The sequence below is a fragment of the Anomaloglossus baeobatrachus genome, chromosome 1 (genome assembly GCF_048569485.1).
Source record: "Anomaloglossus baeobatrachus isolate aAnoBae1 chromosome 1, aAnoBae1.hap1, whole genome shotgun sequence".
NCBI classification, from domain to species: Eukaryota; Metazoa; Chordata; class Amphibia; order Anura; family Aromobatidae; genus Anomaloglossus; species Anomaloglossus baeobatrachus.
Window position 1 is genome coordinate 672,911,648 of NC_134353.1, and position 20,077 is coordinate 672,931,724.

The 20,077-nt window shown below is 44.9% G+C and overlaps 1 protein-coding gene across 1 annotated transcript in view; it reads left to right on the top strand.

Moving 5' to 3' along the window:
* The window catches only part of CRYBB3 (crystallin beta B3), a 77,865-nt gene extending 62,422 nt beyond the window's left edge, over positions 1–15,443 (top strand). Inside the window, exons 4-5 of the mRNA XM_075341728.1 lie at positions 1,958–2,100; positions 15,202–15,443. Coding sequence (XP_075197843.1) covers positions 1,958–2,100; positions 15,202–15,415 — 357 coding nt within the window. The 3' untranslated portion in view covers positions 15,416–15,443. The remainder of the gene's footprint in view (positions 1–1,957; positions 2,101–15,201) is intronic.
* Positions 15,444–20,077: the final 4,634 nt, after the last annotated feature.

Consider the following 20,077-nt stretch of genomic DNA (forward strand, 5'->3'; position numbering starts at 1 on the left):
GGGCCAGTCTAGGAGCCCCTGTCCCCTGCGCTCTTCCAATTTACCGTGACATTATAGTCGGCCCATACTTACATTTTTGGCACGCATCTAGTTGATGCAGTATCTAGGCAGTGGCAGTGTTTGTCCCTCCAGGTGGTGGAATTAAAGGGGGCAACACAGCATTAAGAAAAGTCTGCCACTCCGGCGTGATCCGTGCTGGTTGCCGAATTGAAACTGCCCCTTCTTGAAAGATTCTGGGAAGCACAGCTAGTTTGTTTCCCTTCAGGGAAGCATGCAAATGGTATTTCCGTGTTCGTCCCCCCTCCTCTGAGGCACAGCAGGTGAGGCGCAGCAGGTGAGAATTATGGTCTTGCACCTGAGTGTAGACCCAAAAGCATGGGTTTTTTTCTTCGCCTCATGAGTCACCTGTGTTTGTGTCAGTGGACGGATTTTTCTCTGCACTTGGACTTATCTATGATGACCCCGATAAAATATCTTTAGTTAATTATAGAATTTGTTCACTGCACCAAGGCAATCGGCCAGTAGAGGATAATTGTGCTGAACTCAGGCACTGGTGCGTGGACACAGTGGAATGAACCTGTACTCAAAAAACTGTTTTTTTCAGAGTGTGTCCGAGATTGTAAAGGAGGTGTTGGTGATGTATGAAACTCCAGCTTCTCTTGAGTGTGCCATGTCTCTTGTAATCCCTACAGAGGTCTCATAATACCAAGACTCTCTGGGAGAGGGTTACTCTACCTACTTTACCTCCCGAGGCCTCACCCAAGCGCATGAGAGAGATCCCAGGAGAGGGAAAATTCATCTACTCTTAAAAAGGCAGATTGCAACTGTGATACATTCCCAACAACATGTGATCCCAGAGGAAACCAGTAGGCTAGCAGAGTTTATCTCTTGCTAGCCTGACCATTAATGAGCACACAGCTGGTTGATGCCCGAGCCTGCCAGCTCAGAAACACCAGAAAAACCATAGTGTGGAGTGTCAGAATATGTACTGTGAACAGAATCTGATGCCAACATAACACTCAGCAAGTTTTGAGCAAAACTCCTTGTGACACCTTTGGTGATGTATATGTTCCAGCCCCAGCATCTCCTATGTGCTGTATATGCTACAGCCTCCGAATGGGGTTATTAATGTCCAAATGGCCCTTTTGTAAAAAAAAGGTTCCCTGCCCCTGCACTAAATTCATGAAAATGTGTTACCTCTTAATGAACGTGGGCAACTTTAAAGGGAACCTGTCTTGTGAAAAAACACTATAAACCTGCAGAAATTGAGTTACTCTCTAGGTTAATAGCGTTCTAAAGCTGCTCAGCCACTGCACTAAAAGCCTGGTTACCAGGAGGAAGTGAATCACAGCCAGAGCACTTTCAGTCACTGCTCATTATGGAGTAAGCAGATGCTGTAACCACGGCCCTGCACTGACTGAAAGCTGGTTCTGTGTTGCATCAGTACAGATTTGGCTGTTAGTCAGTGCAGGGGCATTGTTATAGCCACCCGCTAGCAGACACAAACAGAATATGCCCCCGGTGCAAGAACAGTATAGAGACCCTTTGCAGTCCAATAATACATCAGAATGCAAGATACCACTTGCTTTGGAGGTGGATATGGGCCCCCTTATGTCCGCTCCTGAAGACACCATTCACTGTTTAATGAGCGGTGTCTGAACCTGTGGCCGCGCTTCCTTCTTCCTGACAGCCGGCTCCCTACTAATATAACATTTATCACATATTCAACAGAACATCTTATTACATTTACGCCCCTTAATATCACTTAGTATAATATTTGCCTCAACTTTTTGAATAGAGATCACAGTTTCTCAACTAATATAATAATGCTGCACATGTTACTTATTCTTTCATGAGTTTCCTTGCTCTATTATTTTATCTGGCTTAAAATTATATAATAAAATGTATTTCTGTGTAATGACCTTCATTTACTGTGTTAATGCATCTTCTAATGTAGGACAGCGCTGAGCATAAGATTCACCTATTTGAAAATGCTGGCTATAATGGAAGGAAGATGGAGATTGTGGATGATGATGTACCCAGTCTGTGGGCCCATGGCTTCCAGGACCGTGTGGCCAGTATAAAGGTCCTCAATGGAACGTAAGAGCCCATTTTTCACATATGGTATTATGTTTTTATTATTATTATAGTGTGTGTTTAAGCTAATTTTGCATGCTGTGGATCATATAATGTTTCTCCGGAATGTTCTTACTTACCATCAGGGGATCATGATTTCTACAAAAACATCGTCTTCAAAAAGGAAATTTAGGATGCACTTAAACCGGCCAATTATTTTGAACGAGTGTTCTTAGGAACGATTATTTTTTGATAATCACACAGTGTAAACAGGCTTCCAATCTCCTGAATAATAAGCAAAATGCTCATTTGTTGAGTGAAACAAAACAACTTTTAAATAGGTTTAAAAATCATTGTTTTCTGCAGAACATCAACCTGTTTAAAAAGGAAATGTTCTACTGGGAACAGTAAAGGGGGCTTTACACGCTGCGACATCGCTAATGCGGAGTCGTTGTGGTCACGGAATTTGTGGCGCACATCCGGCCGCATTAGCGATGTTGCTGCGTGGGACACCAATGAGCGATTTTGCATCGTTGCAAAAACGTGCAAAATCGCTCATCGCTGACATGGGGGTCCATTCTCGATTATTGTTACTGCAGCAGTAACGATGTAGTTCGTCGCTCCTGCGGCAGCACACATCGCTATGTGTGACGCCGCAGGAACGAGGAACCTCTCCTTACCTGCGTCCCGGCCGCTATGAGGAAGGAAGGAGGTGGGCGGATGTTCCGGCCACTCATCTCCGCCCCTCCGCTTCTATTGGGCGGCCGCTCAGTGACGTCGCTGTGACGCCGCACGGACCGCCCCCTTATAAAGGAGGCGGTTCGCCGGTCACAGCGACGTCGCTGGGAAGGTAAGTATGTGTGATGGGTCTGCGCAATGTTGTGCGGCACAGGCAGCGATTTGCCCGTGTCGCATAACAGATGGGGCGGGTACCCACGCTAGCGATATCAGGACCGATATCGCAGCGTGTAAAGTAGCCTTTAGGCTGTGTGCACATGGTGCATTTTTCCCGCGTTTTTTCTTGCAGATTTTCACACATCTGCAAAAATATCCTGCTGCCAGTAAAGTCTATGAGAATTTGTAAGTGTTGTGCACGCGTTGAAGATTTTTTCCTTGCAGATTTTGGTGCAGAAAAAAATCTGCATGTCAATTCTTTCTGCATTTTTTCCTGCGTTTTCACCTTTGAAAGCAATGAAAAAGACGCATTGAAAAACTGTATAAAAAACACGGCAAAAACATTTTTCCGCAGCATTTCTTCCTGTCAGAACATGCAGATTTGGATGCAGATTGTCTTTGAATTTCTAAGCAATAAATTTTGTTTTTATTTTCTGAAAATGAGAAATGGTCAAAATAAAAAAAATACATTGCTTTAAGACCTCAAATAATACAAAGAAAAAAAGTTCAGAATCATTTAGAAACAACAATACTAATGTTTTAACTCAGGAAGAGTTCAGAAATCAATATTTTGAGGAACCATGATTTTTAATTACAGGTTTCATGCGTCTTGGCATGTTTTCCACCAGTCTTTCACACTGCTTTTGGGTGACTTTATGCCACTCTTGGGGCAAAAATGTAAGCAGTTCTTTGTTTGGTGGCTTGTAACTATCCGTCTTCCTCTTGATTATATTCCAGAGGTTTTCAATGAGGTTCAGGCCTGGAGATTAGACTGGCTATGACAGGATTTTGATGTGGTGGTCCTACATCTACACATTGATTGACCTAACTGTGTGGCATGGCGCATTGTCTTGCTGGAAAAAAACAGTCCTCGGAGTTGAGGAACATTGCCTGAGCAGAAAGAAGCAACTGTTTTTCTAGGATAACCTTGTATGCTGCTAGAGTCACATCTATTAAGAGAAAAATCATAAAAACTGAAAATTTGGAAGTGGTCTCCTAAGTTTTGCCAGAGCTGTGTGTGTGTGTGTGTGTGTGTGTGTGTGTGTGTATTATATATATATATATATATATATATATATATATATATATATATATATTCTCAAAAAATAAAAGGAACATTTGAACAACAAAATGGTATTTTGGTGTTCCCTTTATATTTTTGAGCAGTGTGTGTGTATGTATATATATATATATATATATATATATAAATACAGGATCTTGCAAAAGTATTTGGCCCCCTTGAATTTTTCAACCTTCTCCCACATTTCAGACTTCAAACAAAGTTAAAAATTGTAATGTTATGGTGAAGAATCAACAACAAGTGGGACACAATTGTGAAGTTGAATGACATTTTTTGCTTATTTTAAACTTTTGTAAAAGAGAATAAACTGAAAATTGTGGCGTGCAATATTATTCGGCCCCTTTACTTTCAGTGCAGCAAACTCACTCCATAAGTTCATTAAGGATCTCTGAATGATCCAATGTTGTCCTAAATGATGATAAATATAAGCCACCTGTGTGTAATCTAATCTCTGTTTAAATTCACCTGCTCTGTGATAGTCTCAGTGTTCTGTTTAAGGCACAGAGAGCATCATGAAGACCAAGGAACACAACAGGCAGGTCCGTGATACTGGTGTGCAGAAGTTTAAAGCCGCATTTGGTTACAAAAAGATTTCCACAACTTTAAACATCCCAAGGAGCACTGTGCAAGCGATCATATTGAAACGGAAAGAGTATCATACCACTGCAAATCTACCAAGACCTGGTCGTCCATCCAAAATTTCATTTCAAACAAGGAGAAGATTGATCAGAGATGCAGCCAAGATCACTCCATGATCACTCTGGATGAACTGCAGAGATCTACAGCTGAGGTGGGAGAGTCTGTCCATAGGACAACAATCAGGCGTACTCTGCACAAATCTGGCCTTTATAGAAGAGTGGCAAGAAGAAAGCCATTTCTCAAAGATATCCATAAAAAGTGTTGTCTAAAGTTTGCCACAAGCCACCTGGGAGACACACCAAACATGTGGAAGAAGGTGCTCTGGTCACTGCTGTTCACAAACGCTCTCCATCCAACCTCACTCAGCTCGAGCTGTTTGCAAAGGTAGAATGGGCAAGAATTTCAGTCTCTCGATGTGCACAACTGATAGAGATATAACCCAAGTGTTTTGCAGCTGTAATCGCAGCAAAAGGTGGCACTACAAAGTATTAACTTAAAGGGGCCGAATAATATTGCACGCCCCAATTTTCAGTTTATTTTTTAAAAAAGTTTAAAATAAGCAATAAATATCGTTCAACTTCACAATTGTGTCCCACTTGTTGTTGATTCTTCACCACAAAATTATTTTTTTTATCTTTATGTTTAAAGCCTGAAATATGGAAAAAGGTTGAAAAATTCAAAGGGGCCGAATACTTTAGCAAGGCACTTTGTGTATTTTTTTTTTTTTATATATATTGTTAGGGCCAGATGGACGGGCAGACCCAGGAGGTGGATCCACTGGGCCGAACACCTTCCTGAAGGCAAGGAGTCCGGTAGCCGGAGCACTACAGGTAGCAGGACAGTCCGTGCAACAGAGTAGAATGGTGAAGTCCCTGGGACCACGGAGTCACTGATGGTAGTCCGGGTGACGGAGCTCAGGTTCGGAGGCCAAGGTGTTGTCAGGCAGAGTCCGGAACCGATGGAGTGAGAGGACGGGTCACCACAGGGATCAGAGATGGAACGGACTGACGGGATGGCAGATAGTCAGCGTTCGGGGTTCGGAAGACGGCAGGACCGGATGGCGAGGCAGGAGCGGCTCTAGAAGAGAGATCGGTGAGTATATCACAGAGACACAAGGAGACCTGACTCCTAGCTTAGGAAACACGAAGAACAGGCCCCGCCCACTTGGACACTAAACCCCTTTATACCCTGTACCTGTGTGTTCAATTTCCTGTCAGTGGACGCTGGCCCTTTAAGAGAGGGTCAATGACCGCGCGCGCGCCCTAATGCGCATGCGCGAGGCCCGGGTGCCAGAAGCCAGGGCAGGGAGCGGTGAGCAGGAAGCAGGAGAGCCGGGCTGGGGCTGAGTAGCCGACGGGCGCCGGGAGCGGGGACCAGGACGCCTGGGGACCGCAGGCACTGGAGGCTGGAGACCGGGGAGCGGCGGACGCCGGACAGAGGAACCGGGGAGCGACGCAGGGAAGCCGGGGAGCGTGGCAGGTGAGCCGGGGAGCAGAGCAGGGGACCCGGGGAGCGTGACATATATATATATATATATATATATATATATAAAAATATATATATAAAAATATATATATATATATATATATATATATATATATACTGTATATATATATATGTATATATATATATATATATATATATACACACACACACACACACACCCCGTATTTTTCCGCTTTATAAGACGCACCTGATTATAAGACGTACCCCCAAATTTGGTGTAGGAATAGAGAATTTTTTAATAAATGGGGTCCATCTTATAATGCCAGTGTCCGTCTAACAAATAATATAGGGTATATGTCCCTCATAGCCCCCTCATCCTAAAATTAGCCACCTTAATCTGGATATGGCCACCTTATATTGAACACGTCCCCCAGTAAGGCCCACAGGCCCACTGTGGCAGGCCCACTGTGGCCAGGCCCCCAGGCCCACAGGCCCACTGTGGCAGGCCCACAGGCCCACTGTGGCCAGGCCCACAGGCCCACTGTGGCCAGGCCCACAGGCCCACTGTGGCCAGGCCCACTGTTTGCACGCACACAGGCCCACTGTTTGCACGCACACAGGCCCACTGTTTGCAGGCACACAGGCCCACTGTTTGCAGGCCCACAGGCCCACTGTGGCAGGCCCACAGGCCCACTGTGGCAGGCCCACAGGCCCACTGTTTGCACGCACACAGGCCCACTGTTTGCAGGCACACAGGCCCACTGTTTGCAGGCCCACAGGCCCACTGTGGCAGGCCCACAGGCCCACTGTGGCCAGGCCCACTGTGGCCAGGCCCACAGGCCCACTGTGGCCAGGCCCACAGGCCCACTGTTTGCAGGCACACAGGCCCACTGTTTGCAGGCACACAGGCCCACTGTTTGCAGGCACAAAGGCCCACTGTTTGCAGGCACACAGGCCCACTGTTAGATATCGCCCCCATGTTGCTGCTTTTAGTAAAATAAACTCCTTACCTTCTGCAGCAGTGTCCTGTCTGGTGTCACCCTCCTCGTGGTTGAGCTCCTCCAGTGTCTCCTGCACTTCCTACTTCCTGGTTCTAGTGCCAGTCCTGTGATCGGGACAGCAGAGAGAGATATCTCTGCGTGCAAGATCACAGCAGCAGCAGCAGGAGGGAGACCGGGCAGACACGCTGGAGGAGGTGAGTAAAGAGTTTATTATTTTACTATGGGCAGCAGCATGGGGGCCATATCTAACACAGGGGGAGGGGGAATGTGCGATCAAAGGTAAGCACAGGCAGATAATATGCGCAGCTCCCCCAGCCCATCGCCGCGGTGCATATTATATGAGCGGGTGCAGGAGATCAAAGGCTGCCACCCGCAGCTTCACAAGCCTCTACCAACCCCCCCAGCCCCCCCCCAGCACCGCTCCAGAGCGGCCTCCACCTCCCCTGGATCCTGCAGTATATAATCTGTATATTTGGTTTATAAGACGCACCCCCTACTTTCCCCCAAAATTTGGGGGAACAAAAGTGCGTCTTATAAAGCGAAAAATACGGTATATATATATATATATATATATATATATATATATATATTTATATAAATTATATAGTGTCCTGCAAGAGTATTCATGCCCTTGACTTTTACCTATTTTGTTATATTACAATCCAGGGTTTAAATATTGTTGTAATCCAATTTGTGTGTAATGCATTAGCACTTAATAGTCTAAGCTGGCTAAGTAGAATGAGAAAAATATAGGTAAAAAATTAATTTATGGGATAAAACAAATAAAAATTGCCTTGTGCATATGTATTCAGCCTGTTTGCTATGACGCCCTTAAAAATTTCTTCTGCAAGCAATTACTTTCATAAGTTGCATCCTTACTGAAAGGAAGTTTACCTGTAATCAATTTAAGTGTCACATGATCTGTCAGTATATACACACCTTTTTTGAAATGCCATAGAGGCTGCAACACCATTAGTTAAGTTGCACAACTAACCAAACAACACAATTATGAAGATGAAGGAGATCTCCAAACAAGTCAGAAACAAAGTTGTTGAGAAGTACAAGTCAGTATTGGGTTCTAAAAAAATATCCCACTCTCTGATAATCCCCCGGAGCACCATCAAATTCATTATCATCAAACGGAAAGAAGATGGTACCACAGCAAACCTGCCAAGAGAGGACTGCCCACCAACACTCTCACTACGGGTCAGGAGGGCATAAACCAAAGAGGCAGCACAGAGACCAAAGGTAACCCTGAGGGAGCTGCAGAGTTCCCAAGCAGAGACTGGAGTATCTGCCCAAATGACCACAATAAGCCTTACATTTCATAGAGTGGGCCTTTATGGAAGAGAGGCCAGAAAACAGCCTTTACTTACAGCCAAAAGATATAAGGGAGACTCCCCAAATGTATGGAGGAAGGTACTGTGGTCACATGATACCAAAATTGAACTTTTTGGCTACCAAGGTAAACGCTATGTCTAGTGCTAAATCAACACAGTTCATCAACCCAAGAACACCATCCCCACTGTGAGACAGTCAGCATCATACTGTGGGGATGCTTTTTGGCAGCAAAGACAGGGAAAATGGTCTGAGTCAAGGGAAAATGCATGGTGAAAAATACAGTGATATTCCTAAGCAAAACCCGTTTCAGTCTGTCAGTGTTTTGAGACTGGGACGGAGGGTTACCTTCCAACAAGACAGTGATCCAAAGATTTAAGCTAAAGCAACACTTGAGTGGTTTAAGGGGACATGTATAAATGTATTGAAGTGGCCTAGTCAAAGCCCAGACCTTAATCCAATTTAGAATCTGTAGTATGACTTGAAGATTAATGTTCACCAAAGGAAACCATCAAATTTGGAGGCAATGGGGCAGTTTTCCCTTGAGGATTGGGCAAAAATCTCTGTGTCAAGATATGAAAAGCTCATATGACTTATCCAAAGTGACTTGCAGCTGTAATTGCCACAAAAGAAGGCTCTACAAAATGCTGACTTTAGGGGAGTGAATAGTTACGCACACTGAAGTTTTTAGTTATTTTGTCTTATTTGTTGTTTGCTTCACAATAAATTGAAAGCCAAATTTCACAGCTATAGATACAGTTAGGTCCAGAAATATTTGGACAGTGACACAAGTTTTGTTATTTTAGCTGTTTACAAAAACATGTTCAGAAATACAATTATATATATAATATGGGCTGAAAGTGCACACTCCCAGCTGCAATATGAGAGTTTTCACATCCAAATCGGAGAAAAGGTTTAGGAATCATAGCTCTGTAATGCATAGCCTCCTCTTTTTCAAGGGACCAAAAGTAATTGGACAAGGGACTCTAAGGACTGCAATTAACTCTGAAGGTGTCTCCCTCATTAACCTGTAATCAATGAAGTAGTTAAAAGGTCTGGGGTTTATTACAGGTGTGTGGTTTTGCATTTGGAAGCTGTTGCTGTGACCAGACAACATGCGGTCTAAGGAACTCTCAATTGAGGTGAAGCAGAACATCCTGAGGCTGAAAAAAAAGAAAAAATCCATCAGAGAGATAGCAGACATGCTTGGAGTAGCAAAATCAACAGTCGGGTACATTCTGAGAAAAAAGGAATTGACTGGTGAGCTTGGGAACTCAAAAAGGCCTGGGCATCCACGGATGACAACAGTGGTGGATGATCGCCGCATACTTTCTTTGGTGAAGAAGAACCCGTTCACAACATCAACTGAAGTCCAGAACACTCTCAGTGAAGTAGGTGTATCTGTCTCTAAGTCAACAGTAAAGAGAAGACTCCATGAAAGTAAATACAAAGGGTTCACATCTAGATGCAAACCATTCATCAATTCCAATAATAGACAGGCCAGAGTTAAATTTGCTGAAAAACACCTCATGAAGCCAGCTCAGTTCTGGAAAAGTATTCTATGGACAGATGAGACAAAGATCAACCTGTACCAGAATTATGGGAAGAAAAAAGTGTGGAGAAGAAAGGGAACGGCACATGATCCAAGGCACACCACATCTTCTGTAAACATGGTGGAGGCAACGTGATGCCATGGGCATGCATGGCTTTCAATGGCACTGGGTCACTTGTGTTTATTGATGACATAACAGCAGACAAGAGTAGCCAGATGAATTCCGAAGCAAACAGGGATATACTTTCAGCCCAGATTCAGTCAAATGCCGCAAAGTTGATCGGACGGCGCTTCATAGTACAGATGGACAATGACCCCAAGCATACAGCCAAAGCTACCCAGGAGTTCATGAGTGCAAAAAAGTGGAACATTCTGCAATGGCCAAGTCAATCACCAGATCTTAACCCAATTGAGCATGCATTTCACTTGCTCAAATCCAGACTTAAGACGGAAAGACCCACAAACAAGCAAGACCTGAAGGCTGCGGCTGTAAAGGCCTGGCAAAGCATTAAGAAGGAGGAAACCCAGCATTTGGTGATGTCCATGGGTTCCAGACTTAAGGCAGTGATTGCCTCCAAAGGATTCGCAACAAAATATTGAAAATAAAAATATTTTGTTTTGGTTTGGTTTATTTGTCCAATTACTTTTGACCTCCTAAAATGTGGAGTGTTTGTAAATAAATGTGTACAATTCCTACAATTTCTATCAGATATTTTTGTTCAAACCTTCAAATTAAACGTTACAATCTGCTTTTGAATTCTGTTGTAGAGGTTTCATTTCAAATCCAATGTGGTGGCATGCAGAGCCCAACTCGCGAAAATTGTGTCACTGTCCAAATATTTCTGGACCTAACTGTATGTCATTTACATGAGATCCAAGAAAAAGAAGAAAGAGGAGGCACTTACCAGTGGTATAAAATTTATTTTATTTGTGCTTCATAAAAACACATGAGCAGTGAGCAGATATGCAGGAGGATGCAGAGAGTATCTGCACGATGGCTGTTTTGCACTTCCCAGCACTTGTACGGGTCCGTTACGTGAACTGATGCAAACCCTCAGAAAAAACCCAGTGAAATTCCAGGTTATGAGGTAGCAAAAGATGAAAAGATTTCCAAAGGGGGTGAATACTATGTTATGCAATTACAGTATAGGTCAGAGGTCTCAAACACACAGCCCGTGGGCCGCATGCGGTCCGTCAGGCTGCTTCTTGTGGCCCACAGGCCTGTGGACCCAGTAATGATCACGGCCGCTGCAGGGGCCGCAGCCATCAGAGCTTGATTTCAGATGAATGTTTTGCCGGCACTGCGGAGTCAAGGTCTCTCTTCCCAACTCAATTTTGCTGCCAGCCAATCAGAGGCAAGCAACTGAGGCATATGACCTTAGTTACTTGCCTCTGATTGGCCAGCGGCTGCTGTAGAGAACTTGACTCTGCCCAATACCGGCAAGTAGCACTGACAGTGGCTGCGATCATTACCATGTCCACGTGTCTGCAGGCCAACGGCAGACCGGTGAGAAGAATGTTTTGGTGTGTTTGTGTGTGTGTGTTGCCTGCTGAGGCTGCACAGGTCAGGGTGTGTGTTTGTGTGTGCAGAATGACACAACAGGGGACCAGGATTGTGTGTGTGTCTGTGTGTGAAGAATGGCACAACAGGGGACCATGATAGTGTGTGTGAAGAATGACACAACAGGCAACCAGGAGTGTGTGTGTGTGTGTGTGTGTGTGTGTGTGTGTGTGTGTGTGTGTGTGTGTGTGTGTGAAAAATGGCACAACAGGGGACCAGGATTGTGTGTGTGTTGTGTGTGTGTGTGTGTGTCTGTGTGAAGAATGGCACAACAGGGGAACAGGATTGGGGCACATTACTACAGGATGAGGACCAGTATGGGGCACATTACTACAGGATGGGGACATTACTATAGAAAGGGGACAAGGAGGGGGCAAACTACTACAAGGGGACAAGGATGGGCACATTACTACAGGACGGGGACAAAGATGGGCACATTACTAAAAGATGGGCACAAGGATGGGCATATTACTACAGGTTGAGGACCAGGATGAGGACCAAGATGGGGACATTACTACAGGATGGGGACAAGGATGGGTACATTACTACAAGGGGAAAAGGATGGGCACATTACTACAGGATGGAAATAAGGATGAGCACATTACTACAAGGGGACAAGGATGGGTACATTACTACAGAATGGAGAGCAGCATGATACACATTGCTACAAAAAAGGGGACATTACTAAAATATGAGGACCAGGATGAAAACATTACTACAAGATGTTGGCCAATATTACTATATGGTGCTAATTTTAAAACTGTATTACCTACAAAAAGGTGATAAAATGTAAAGAAAACCCAAACAAAATATAGTATGATTTTTATTAACTATCAAAAAAAATAAATATATATATATATATATATATATATATATACGCACACGCACACGCACACACACGCACACACACACACACACACACACCTGTACACTTGCTATAATAAACAAATGAAAAATGTTCAAGAACAGTGATCCAAAGGTGTATAGAGAAAAAATATGGTGCCAATAAAGATGTCATTTTGTCCTGAAACAATGCGACACCCCAAATTATTTTTTTCCATGTGTGGCCCATACACCCAGCCGAGTTTTAGACTCCTGGTATAGGTAATGTATACAGTAATATCAACAATGGCACACTGGAAACTTTTTACATACTATATTTATAAATGTGGCTATAAATCAAATACTCCTTGTTTTTAAACTGTTGTGATTTTTGATAAGATATATTTTTATGTTTTATTCATGGTTATACATAATTTGTGAATAGGTCTTTATTTACATGTATACCAGTAGCTGCCTGGCCATTTTCTCATTTTTATTCATGAATTCAGGTTAATGTAGATTCTTATTAAACCAAACAAAAAAACTCCTAATAAAAATGTATACTTTATTTCTATATCAATTAAAAAGGTTATATTCATGCAACCAGAAACACACAATGTGCATAAAGTGTTAGATACACCGGATGGAAAGTGTAAAGGGTGCTTTACACGCTGCGATATCGCTAACGATTTATCGTCTGGGTCACGGTGTTTGTGACGCACATTCAGCGTCATTAGCGACATCGCAGCGTGTGACACGTACGAGCGACCTTAAACGATCGCAAAAGAGACAAAAATCGTTAGTTTTGGAGAGGTCGTCCAAAAACCAAAAATCATTGTCTGCTTAGTAGCGATGTTGTTCCTCATTCCTGCGGCACCACACATCGCTATGTGTGACATTGCAGGAGCGACGAACATCTCCTTACCTGCGTCCACCGGCAATGAGGAAGGAAGGAGATGAGCGGGATGTTACGTCCCGCTCATCTCCGCCCCTCCGCTTCTATTGGCCGGCCGCTGAGTGACGCCACAGTGACGTTGCTATGACGCCGAACGCACCTCCCCCTTGAGGGAGGGATTGTACGGCGGTTACAGCGACGTCGCTGACCAGGTATGTGCGTGTGATACTGCCATAGTGATAATGTTCGCTATGGCAGCGATCACCAAATGTCGCTCCAACGACGGGGGCGGGGGCTATCGTGCTCGACATCGCTAGCAATTGCTAGCGATGTCACAGTGTGTAAAGTACCCTTAAGGGTAATTATTTCTAGGGGCTGTGCAGATCAATGGTAAATAAACCTAATCGATTCAAATGCTGGACCCTAGGGGATATGACTCACCCTTAATTGGTCCCTGCCTAGTAATGGGGCTTTAAGCACCCTAACTTTCTTGGTGCCCCCATTCCACGGCAGCTGCCTCTATTGTATCCCTTGCTAACTGCTAACTTGAAAATAACCATCACCAAATTTACCAGAATAAAGTACTAAGTGCAAAACCACATATACACATACAACAGACACAAATTAATAGTGCGGTTGCTACCCAAAAGAGTCAACAGCAATAAATATTTACACTAGGTGACACCTTGTGCAGGCGTCACACGGTACGATCTATCGTGCGATCGCACAAGCGATCGTACCCGCCCTCGTCGTTTGTGCGTCACGGGCAATTTGTAGCAACGATAAGGTGAGTATTTTTGCTCGTTCACCGTCACTCGTAGCTGTCACACGCTACGATATATCAAACGATGCCGGATGTGCGTTACTTACAACGTGACCCCGCCGACATATCGTCCAATATATCGTACCGTGTGACGCCCGCATTAGGGTTACCTAGGACTGGTATCACCAGTAATTCACTGGATCCTTTGAAATTGAACAATATGAGATCAAGGCACTCTAGACTGTCACTAATTAAATTCACTAGCAAAGAAAGAGATGCAAAATAACATACAGCTCACTGGTTGAATGTCTACAATGCAGGGATTACAGTTCACATATAAAGGATAAAGCACCATACTCCATTATTCCAAGGATAACATGTCCCCAGAAACATCCCTAGAAAGAGGCATGAATCATATCAGTTGACTATAGATAGGTGGGTGAGAAAAAGGAATGTACCCATTGAGTACTTTACGATTTGTTGGTAGCGCCTCCAGGCCTACTGTCGAGCCATGCATGTCAGCATGATCTTTCGGAGCAACAATAATATAAGACCTTGTCTTTGTATGTAACTGAATGACTGTGATTGTCCACCATCTGCTAGTAGAAACTTACCCTTTTGGTTTGGTTTTTACGATATAATGGTGCATTATCTTTACTTTCATTCTATGCTTATCAAGCTCCATTATACATTTGAAATGCATCTGTAAATTTGCTATTGACCACAGTATCCAAGAGTGCCGCGATGGGGACTAGCTTTCTCCTTTACTGATGCAGCTCCTCTAAAGATGATATCACTGTGGTATCTAATTACATGAAGCTTTATTAATCTATTGTTATCACTTGGGAAATTGTCTGCACATGTATATTTCCCAAGCAACAATATTGTTTTTTTGCAGGGTGCCTAGTGACGTTTTTGGGCACCAATATAAAATATTAGTGCATCAAGTCCTCAAGAATGAGAGTTGATCTCTCTTACCCAGCAGCTGTAAGTTCTTGGTAAAAGTTTGGATGTCCACTAATAGCTATATAGACACTCTAATAGGAAAAATAAAAACTTGTATCATATACACAGACAGAGCTATAATTTATCTCTAGGTGTAATAAGACTTAATTGTTTTTTTTTCGTTACAGTTGGGTCGGGTATGAATACCCTGGATACAGAGGTCGCCAATACGTATTTGAGAAGAATGAATACAGACACTGGAATGACTGGGAAGCCAACCAACCCCAAATACAGTCTGTACGCCGTATCCGTGACATGCAGTGGCACAAGCGTGGTTGCTTTGCTCCAGCCCCAGTAGCGGCGCCTTCTGCTGCACCTGCTCCTTCACCAGCCAGTAGCTGAAGGAGAGCAAAGCACTCTCACCAGCCGTCACCCTCTTCTGCTGACAAGCACGGCAAGAAGAGACGAGTAAAATGATTTTAAAACCTGATGACGTCTCTTTATTTTGTCAGTCTGTAATCTTAAATAAAGATTACTGCATCACAGTTATCCTGTTGTTTGTATTTTCCCATTCAGTATCTACCGGTGGTTTAACATTTTTGGAAGACTGATATTACACTCTGATTGAATTAACACACTTTCTGTGCATACATATTTTTGCAAAAAGCTATTTTTTAAAAACAAAGAACAAAATCCTTCACCGCTCCTGTTCCAACAACACCTAGTCCTCCGCCTCTCCCTACTTTCTATTAATGCGATGGCATCCCATAACCGGGACATGTAAATGGACAAAATCTGGATGTAGCAAATCACTTAATTTATTCCCCTAAAACAATGAAAACATTACATTTAAATAAATGTGCATTTTAAAGAAGGACAGTTAGGTCAGCCCTTAGTTTTTGAATTGGAACATTTATCAGATTTCATAAAACAAACTATAGATCATTAGAGCTGATGCCAATCCTTTGATCATCCATGTCAATATGGCTGTTTGATCCGAATATCATGATGCACATTTTAGGAGTCCAGCAGGACATGGACTCATAACATGGTTAATTTAATATCAGGATTTCCAAAGAAATTACCCCAGACCTATTACATCTAAAAAATGTATGCAGCTTGCATTGTGCAGTCTTGTGACACATGTGCATTAATACAACTAATTTTCTGCAAGACCAACCGTATTCATGTAAACCTAATAAAACACTTTCTTAACGAGCTGTATTTAGTCTCAGAAAAGGATGCTATACTGAGGATCTTACAGGTCAATCACTGTCATTTTCTCTCCTCTATACTCCATTTTACAGTTGCTATATCTAGTTTATAATACATATGAATTTAAAGGAAAATCCCCATATCTGCAATTATGACGTTATAGGATTCTGTTAAGAAAATATTAGGCAGAATATTTGGGCTTGTCCAATAATCAAAAGGGACACCACAACATACCGTATATTGTATCTGCATATTTTGCTGTTGTTATTGCTTTCTTTGAACTGCTTCTTGTTCTGTTTTCTATGGATTACATATAGCCATTGCCAAGCAGTCATGTCTGACCATACCTGCATAGGGCTGGATTCGCACAGCCTTGGACATGCATGTTGCTGCATAGAACAGAGAAGGAAGACACAGTGGTGACGCAACAAATTTATTAATCCACAAGCAGGGGTTGGAAAATATAGTGGTTGTGTGACGGCCTGGGCAAGCCAGGGGTCACAGGTCACAACACCACCACACCCTACACCCCAGATAGGTACACCAAAGCTACACAAAAATCCTTGTTGCCTTCCTCCAGGGGCTGATGTTCACACCAGGGGGTGGGCCAGGCGGTTGGCTTCGCCCACCGAGGAGTTCACAGCCCTGGAGGCAGGAAAACCAGGCAGATTAGGTTTGGAGTTTGAAGTAGAAGGAGTGAAAGTAGTGGAAGAGAAAGTGACAGTTGAGAAAGCCTGAAGTTGGTCCGGGTGTGTGCCCCGGACTGAGAACAGCAAGGTTAGCAGACGGCGGTGACCGTCTGCAGGAGAGACTGCTTGGAGGTTGCCGAAAGGACCGTGGACGGGTGGTGGCCCGGCGGTACCGGAGCGGTATACGAAGAGCAGTCAGCACCATTGGCAGGGGCCTTTCGGATCCCGGCAAGGCTAGGAGTCGCCGTGAATTTTCCAAATCCGTCAGTGAAGGGGACCTCTGGGTCTCCCAACAACCAAGTCCCGATTGAAGGCAACAGTCCAACCGTTAGAGAGAGACACCGCCACCGCCAGGGCACCAGTTTCTCAGGGCCAGCGCCTGCGGGCAAAGTAGGGCTCCTCCGGCCCATAACCAAGTCGGGGAGCGGGTTACCGGTGGGAACCCATCGCTACCATCATCATCTCAGGTGCAGGAAAAGGGACTGTCACCGTCAACTACTGGGGAAAAGCAACTGCAGCCGTCCGTGGGAACTGTCTTTCCAGCCGTGTGTTTTACCGAGAACTGTGTCCCCATCTCAGGCTGAGTGAGTACCACAGTGCCGTGAGGCACAGCGCTGCCCCCGCGTCCCTGCACCCCACCAAGCCCTGCACCGGCCCCGCCATCCCTCATCACCCACCTCATCACTGGGCCCCGGGACAACTACCCCCCTACCCACGGAGGGGAGAACCAACAACTTTGCTGCTCCCTGTCACCGCTCCCGGGATCCCCATACAGAGCAGCGGTGGTGTCCACACAATCACCACAACCGTGGGTGGCGCCACGGACAATAAACAATCCCAAAAACCAATCCCTTTTCACTCACGGGCGAGGAGCGCCGCTCGAGTCCCCGGGATCCGTCCCATCGCTCGAGCCACCGAGCAGCAGCAGGCCGCAGCAGCAGCGGCAGCCGGACCCGAGCAGTGGGAGAGCGCAGCGTCCCCTCCTCCGCCCGCGACAGTTGCTTATCACAGGGGAAGAATTACAGTATTTTTAGTTCTCAACAACAGCAATCAATAAACTTTCAGTCTACCAACTTCAAGGAAGGAACACTCCTTCTACTAACACGTGGCCCACGTTAACCATTATGGGAAAGGATCTGGACCAGTCAGGGCCTACGTCTGTAGTCCCTAGCCACTAAACCTACGTCTCTGTGGCTTACAGTCACTGAGCTGCACTGGAGGCTAAGCTGAAGTCACTATCATCACCATCTCCGCATTAAGTACCCCACGGCCGAGCAGAAGGCAGCAGCCCGGCGCATACGGGTTACCCATGGCTGGCTATCTTGCCTGGTGACATCTGCAGCTTGCCCACGTAGTCTGGACCGGGGATATTGACCGGCGTAGCGGGGGTTTGGGTCCTGACTGGTGTGGCAGGAGTCTCAGGGGTCTTGATCAGTGTAGTGGGGAACTCACTGGATGGTGCGGAGGGTCTTAACTGGCGTAGCGGGGATCTCATTGGACAGTACGGGGGTCTTGAGGGTCTTGACAGGAACAGCCGGGGTCTGGAGGGTCTTGACCGGCGTAGCTGGGATCTCGCTGGATGGTGCGGGGGCCTGGAGGGTCTTGCGTACTATCTGCTCCAGCCAGCTCCGGAAAAAGCCCGCTGCCTCACCAGTCTCCTACAGGGGAGGCTTCCTTCTTCCCCTTTGTCTGCACGTTCCTGCGCTGCTGCTCTGCTTCGCGTCAATGCTCCTCTTCCGGTCTTTCCTCCAGCTCACTTCACCTCCTCCCTTGTCTCTTCCTTAACTGGTCCCTCTCTCTAAGGCTTCCTCCCTGGAACTGGTCCTCAAGTTTTCAATTCCTAGGCTGCTATTTGTCTTCTGGTGGCTATTATTTCTTCGGCCAGCAGAGGGCAGTGGCAAATCATTAATCTTACAAGGCTGCATAGACCTCCGTGCCCATATTCCTACACTACCTGCATAGGGCTGGAATTTGCACAGCCTTGGACATGCATGTTGCTGCATAAAACACATCCAGTTTCCTCTATTGTGTCCTTTTCTGTCCTTAAAAGGAATCTTTCAGCAGATTTTTGCTCTCTAATCTGACACCAGCATTATGAGTTGGCTGAGACCCTAATTCTATGATGTGTCTCTTAAAAGGAACTTTTCACCAGGTTTTTCCCCTTATGAGCTGCGACCACCACCAGCAAGCTATAATATACAGCACTCTAGAATACTATATACAATGTGTCCACCCATATCCTGCCAATTGCCATTAACTAGAGAACGGCGGCAGCTATAGGAATAGAAGTGGTGTCTAGGCATAGTAAAGTAGCCATGCGCTATGCAATGAAACCACCTGTAGTGCCACCTGGTGGAAAACAACGGAGTTAGTATTTTTATCTCGAAAACGAAACGAGATAGAGAAAAAAAGTGAATTAAAAAATTGTAGGGCATCATCAAATCAATACGAATCGATACCTTGTATACAGAAATGCTATGATTAGAACGTGTAAAACTCCCAAGGCTGTGGACGTGAAGCGATACCTTATAGAGACTTTCCTACAAGTCCTTGGGTATGGTGGCTGCGTGGAGTGGCCTCCACGCTCACCAGACCTGACCCATTGGACTTCTTTTTGTGAGGTCACATCAAACAGCAGGTGTATGCGACCCCTCCACCAACATTGCAGGATCTATGACGACGTATCACAGATGCTTGTGCAAACGTGTCACCTAACATATTGCACAACGTGCAGCAAGATACAGTGTGCTGTCCAGAGTCCAGATGTGCATTGCAGCTGACGGTGGCCACTTTGAGCATCAAAGTTAACTGAGCGCCATATGCGTGACCAGCATTCAATATTTTGTGGGGGTCATGGGTTTCATATTATAGCATTCCTCTATGCAAGGTGTCGATTCGTATTGAATTGATGATGCTCTACATTTTTTTAATTCCCTTTTTTTCTCTATCTCGTTCGGTTTTTGAGATAATAATGCTAACTCCGTTGTTTTCCACCAGGTGGCGCTATAGGTGGTTTCATTGCGTAGCGCATGGCTACTTTACTATACCTAGACACCACTTCTATTCCTATAGCTGCCGGCGTTCTCAAGTTAATGGTGGTGAACAGGATATGGGTGGACACACTGTATAAGAAAGAGGTCCAATGGGTGTTGCTGCTCTC